General features: G+C 34.1%; 1 protein-coding gene across 1 annotated transcript; it reads left to right on the forward strand.

Annotated features, from left to right (window-relative positions):
• Positions 1 to 2,143: 2,143 nt before the first annotated feature.
• Positions 2,144 to 5,855, forward strand: LOC113711234 (cytochrome P450 81Q32-like). Its single transcript, XM_027234428.2, has 2 exons — positions 2,144 to 3,281; positions 5,122 to 5,855. The coding sequence occupies exons 1-2, from the start codon at positions 2,412 to 2,414 to the stop codon at positions 5,734 to 5,736; spliced, it is 1,485 nt and encodes a 494-aa protein (XP_027090229.1). The 5' UTR covers positions 2,144 to 2,411; the 3' UTR covers positions 5,737 to 5,855.
• Positions 5,856 to 6,128: the final 273 nt, after the last annotated feature.

The raw sequence follows: 6,128 nt of genomic DNA on the forward strand, positions 1-6,128 counted from the left end.
TCTAAGTGCAAGTTAATAATTCCCGACTGTGTGTTCTAACCATGACCGTGTGTTGTTTAGTAAGCTGCAATGTAGCCTCCCGGTAAAGCTTGGTTTTTTGTGTCCTAACGTAATATCCATTTTGTTTTATCATATAATTTAATAAATCAAAATTATATCAATACGATTAATAAAAAAAGTAAAATATGATTAATATTTCTCAAAAACATTTAGTCATTAATCCAAAACAAAATTTCCACGTGTCAACAGATTAGAAAAAAAAAACCAAAAATCCATTGTTTTCACTAAAGAATGCAAAATGGCGAAGGGCTGTGTTTACTACCAAGAGGGTACTCATCACTTTTAACGTCCGTTGGTGCAGCCATGCAGTAATAAAGTGCATTTTTGTTATTGCAAATCCATCATCTAAAACTGATATGATCCCGTCAATGGACGAAACTCGTATGTGATCAGTCTAGAATCTATGTCCTATGGATCAAATTTGCACAACACTCTGACCGTGGTTGCATATGACTTTAAGTCTAATAGATTTTTATAAGTTTAATTTGACAAAACAACATAATTTTAGTGCATTTGAGAAATGCTCACTTAAACAAGCTTTTATCTATATATTTTTATTGCATTTTTCATCACTATTCAAGGATCTACATCTCCCGCTGGTTCATTCCCAGGGATGTTCCTATAACTCAAGTCATGCACTCTCTAATCAATCAGAGGAAAGTAAACAATGCTAGCATGATTTGTTGGGAAAAAAGGAAATCAATTAAATGTCTAGTTAGAAATTAACAAGGACCAAAGTCCGGAAGAATCCAGTTTGGACAACCATTTTCTGCTTGCGTTGTTTTCCGTGATCACATTTTCCTATTACCTTTTTTTCTCACATACATCAAATCGCTACAATAATTTTTCTTCAAAAAATCCTAGAAACTGCAATCCAAACAAGGCCTAAAAATCCAAACAAGGCCCTTCCGGAACTTGCAATTTCTTTACTACTTTTTGCCAAAATTGATCATAATATGAAATGCTAATACAAATAAATGCTAGTCAAATAAGAGTTTAGCAACAAATAGGGACCATAGACAAAGAACAACTGCAATTTCCGGTAGCAAGTTGCTGGCATTTTACCAAAGAACATATGTGCAATAAATGATAAACTCAACTTTCAACAATTGACTGAACACATTAACTTCGTGCATAAGCTGTGAATGAAGCATTTCAATACTTTAAAGGGGTAAAAAAAAAAAAAAAGTTTCTACTTCTCCTAGCAAAGCTTTCTTTAACAAATCCATTTAAACAAACTTTCAAACTACACAGTGGAAGTATTATGTTGAATTGATTGCCAATTTAAGAATTTGAAAATCATTCTCATACTCAATTGGAGCTGCTACTATTTCTACTGAATGGCAAAAACCATATCAGAGAAGAAAAAAACCTGGCTTAAGTTCTACTTGTCTAAATCTGATGGTACTTAACTTGTTATAGCAGTTACCAACAAACTAAAATACAAATATATATATATATATATATATATATATATATATATATATATATATATCCATTAACAACTTTAAAATTTAAATCAACTACAATCCAAAAATTAAAAGCTGAAGAAATTAGGCCGATTAGAAGACTTCTAGAAAAATTTGGTCATCCTACCTAATATTCCATGAGTAAGCTGAAGAACTTAGGCCGATTCAAGCTTTCCATGAAAAGACAACCATACCACACCTCATTAAACCAAGTTACAATCATAATTGAGGGCTATAAAAGAATTACATGAGCAATATTTTTGTCATCACGCAAAATCAACCTCACACTTACCAGCGAGCTGGCCACATACAACCATTCATGCCACCAAATACCATAAAAGTCCATAATCTTGTCATCCAATCAGAAGAGAAATAAGAGGACTAAACCAATCCCAATTGAAAATTCCCTCTTAGATTAGTCAAGATAGAAGACACTACAAACATTACGGTTGTCACATCATCAGTGACAAGGAAAGGCAAAACACGGTTCATCAATAATTGAAATGACTATTCAGGGCTTCGGATAATTAAAAAAATACAGTAAAACTGAATATAATAATTGGGGCAGCTCGTAGGAAGAAACTGGACGGATCTCATGAATCATTTATAAAGAATTCCCAAAAAAAAAAATTGTCAATTATTACATTTCCTTGTTGAATTCATAAAGTTGGTCTGAAGTGTTTATTGTCTTCTACCTATGAGCCTTCAGCTAAGAAGCTTGATTTCTCCTGCAAAAGATTCTGCAATAATCTTAAAATAGTCAAAACAGCCAAAAGAAAAATAGTAAAGAAATGAAACTACTGGCCCCGGATATCCATTCAATCATTCATACAGGAAAATTGGAGTGAAACACCAAATTCCTCTCCCTCTTGCTTCTTGATCATGGAGATTCTATTGAGTGTTCTGATTCTGATCTTCTCCATCTTGATTGCTCTAATACTATACCTCCAGCGAAAGGAGAACAAACAGCCTCCAAGTCCACCAGCCCTTCCAATTGTAGGCCATCTCCACCTCTTGAGAAATACTGCTCCTCACTTGGCATTTCATAAGCTCTCCATCAAGTACGGTCCCCTGGTTTCCCTTCGTTTTGGGATTCGCCGCATCCTTGTTGTGTCTTCTCCATCACTTGCAGAGGAATGCTTTTCCAAGACTAATGATATCGTCTTTGCAAACCGGCCTGAGTCCATTTCCAGTAAGCACCTTGGCTATAACCACACTACTCTTGTTTTCTCCCCGTACAGAGATCACTGGCGTAACTTACGCCGACTGACCGCCATCCATATCTTTTCTTCAATCAGTCTCCTCCAGTCCTCCTCAATTTGGACAAATGAGATGCGTTTTATTGTCAAAAAACTGTTCTCAAGTTGCTCTGATGAGAAAAGTTGGAAAGCTGTGGACCTGAATTCTTTGTTCTTGGAACTGGTTTTCAATGTGGTAATGAAAATGATTGCTGGCAAAAGATGGCCATCCGATCAGTCAGGTGATGCATTTACGCCGAGTGCATTCGCGGATATTTGTGATTATATTCCAATTTTAAGGTGGATTGGTTTTAGAGGGCAGGAGAAGAGTTCGATTAACTTGCAGAGAAAAAGAGACAAAGTTTTGCAGGATCTGATTGAAGAAACTCGGAAAAGGAATGGTGAAGATGTTTCATGTTCAACTAAAACAAAAGAAATTATTCAAGCGTTGTTGTCTCTACAAGATGCTGATCCTGAATACTACACAAATGAAACAATCAAAGGAATAATGCAAGTAAGTCTCTTTTTGAGTCTTTTCTTTTCAAAGGATATATCCCTCTACCAGCGCCTTTTTATTATTTTATATATATATATATATATATATATATATATATATAGGGAAAACAAAATTGTTCAATATGGTATTCGTACATGTAGCATCATCCAAGATATGTAGTTCTAGGTTGCCCCATACTATTTGGGGCACAGGTTCAATGTGCACTAGAGGCGAAAATTGAGTACTTGATATGAAATTTAACAACTTTGGACTTTGCTGTCGACTCGTAGGTCCTTGGAGGGCTAAAAGGAAATTTAGTGGAATCACTGAATAGCCTTCTATTTTATAATGGCCTATACAGGGTCCCGGCTGATGTTGCCTTAACAGGGCGGCTGAGATCAAATTTTTCTTGGTTAAATACAAAAGACTCCCTTATGGTTTAATTGAATGTTAAACTTAACTCTTTATAGTACAAAAGCATACAATTTATTTCTCGTAGTTTGTGAGTTTTTGAAATACCTACAACAAGATTCATTAAACTTAACCCTAGCAACATGTCACAATTTTCCCTGTACAAATAAATGAGTTAAAAACCAAAGATCCTACTGTAATAAAGAGAATGTTCAACTCAACTCTACCATCACAACTGCAATTACAGAATCCCCTGATCCGTCAACCCAATAGACCTCATATTCACATATTTGAAGATGCGGCCACGCAATAAAATGATTCGAGACAAAATATTGTCAGCGTTGAATAAATGATAAATATGCAAAATTTGAATTTAAAATTCAATTTTTGCACATATGTCATAGATTCAACAGTGATAGTGTATATTCACATATTTGAAGATGCGGCCACGCAATAAAATGATTCGAGGCAAAATACTGTCAGTGTTGAATGAATAACAAATATGTGAAATTTGAATTTAAAATTCAATTTTTGCACATATGTTATAGATCTAACAGTGATAGTGTATACACTGTCAGTGTATATAATATTTACTCTAAAGTATTTCATGTACATTTGTGGATATATGATTGTTGTCTAGTGTTGTGAACGGTCAAAATATTACTCGACTACACAATTGACTTTCTCCCTGCGTGCCATTTTGTTAATCATAATAACTATTTTTGCATGATTAAATACTTTCCAATCAAGAACACTTAATTCATATTACTACATTAAGTACTTTAACAAACCACTGCAAAATTTAAAACTGCAACACTTTCAATTCAAATTGAGGGACAGTTATGAAACGAGTAATTCTCTGTTTAGTCAAATAATCATTTTTAAACTGTCTATGATGTATACTCTTGGCAACCAACTATTGTAAAGGCCAGGACTTCAACTGCTGAGGTAATTCATATATATATACCTTGGCGTTAGCTCTAAAAACCTGGCCCCTTGAAGGTTTCCAGGACTGAGTTTTGATGCACAAGGAGCTGCCTAACTTGGCATGTCAAAAACATTTCTTTTTGTGTGGTTAACATGTAAAACTACTATGTTTTTTTTTTTTTTGTGTATGTCTAACAATCTAGATTTTGATAAACAATATTGATAGTTTTTTGGTATTATAATGTAATTTTCCATAATAGACGAAAATGAAGGTCATTTTGTAATTAATCTTGTAATGTAGAAACATCCCGTGGTACTTCTTATATGATTCGAAAAGTCTCAATGTACAAAGTTTATCTTCACTGATGATTAATAAAAGAAATTGACATCATACCGCAATCAATTCTGTTTCTAAAATCAGAATTTTTTCCTTGGAAGTGGAACTAACAATTACTATTATTTCTGAGCATTTATTTCGATTTTGCTTTGATTTTGACTAAACTTCAGTTTGTTTGTCTAGATTATGTTTACAGCAGGAACACACACTTCAGCTTTTACCATGGAGCGCGCAATGTCATGCCTGTTAAATCATCCAGACATCTTACAGAAAGCAAAGAATGAAATCGACGACCAAGTCACATACTCCGGGCGTTTGCTGGAGGATTCAGATCTCTCCAAATTGCCATATTTACGTTGTATAATTAACGAAACACTTAGAATTTTTCCTCCTGCACCAACTCTTGTACCACATTATTCATCTGAAGATTGCATCATTGGAGGCTACAAAATTGCTAAAGGTACAAATCTGTTTGTTAATGCTTGGGCCATTCACAGAGACGCCAACTTATGGGAAGAGCCAAGCGAGTTCAAGCCAGAAAGGTTCGAGGGTTTGGATGAAGGATTTAAATTTCTTCCATTTGGAAAAGGGAGGAGGGCTTGTCCAGGGGCTGCAATGGCTATGAGATTGGTTGGATTGGCGGTGGGCACTTTGGTTCAATGCTTTGAGTGGGAAAGTGCAGAATCTCAAATGGTGGAGTTTGATGAAAAATCTGGCGTCATTTTGGGCAAGACCAAGCCATTGGAGGCATTGTACAAGCCACGCCTTTCCGTGATCAACTTAATTTCTCAGCTTTGAGTTTATATAATAACTAGTTTTGTACCCGTTCGTTGAACGGGAATCATCGAAAAATAATAAACTATTTAGTTAATTTTATAAAAATGTCGATATAAAATAAAAATTTAATTTATAATCTATTATAACTTATCTTAAATATATTACTATGTGCGTATTGTAATACAAAGTATTCTTATAATATAAATTTGAACATCTAATTCAGTGAATAATAATTCAAAAATAGAAAAAATATCATTGAACAATACCATAACATTAAAAATTTTGAAAATAAATAAAAAGTGCAGTAAATAGTATCAAATAATATTCTATTCTTCAGAAACTTATTTTTGTTTTTCTTCTATTTGAACATTCTCCTCAATCTGTCCGTGCAAATAAGCATTTATTGATTTTCC

The sequence above is a fragment of the Coffea arabica genome, chromosome 1e (assembly GCF_036785885.1).
Source record: "Coffea arabica cultivar ET-39 chromosome 1e, Coffea Arabica ET-39 HiFi, whole genome shotgun sequence".
In the NCBI taxonomy this organism is placed as follows: Eukaryota; Viridiplantae; Streptophyta; class Magnoliopsida; order Gentianales; family Rubiaceae; genus Coffea; species Coffea arabica.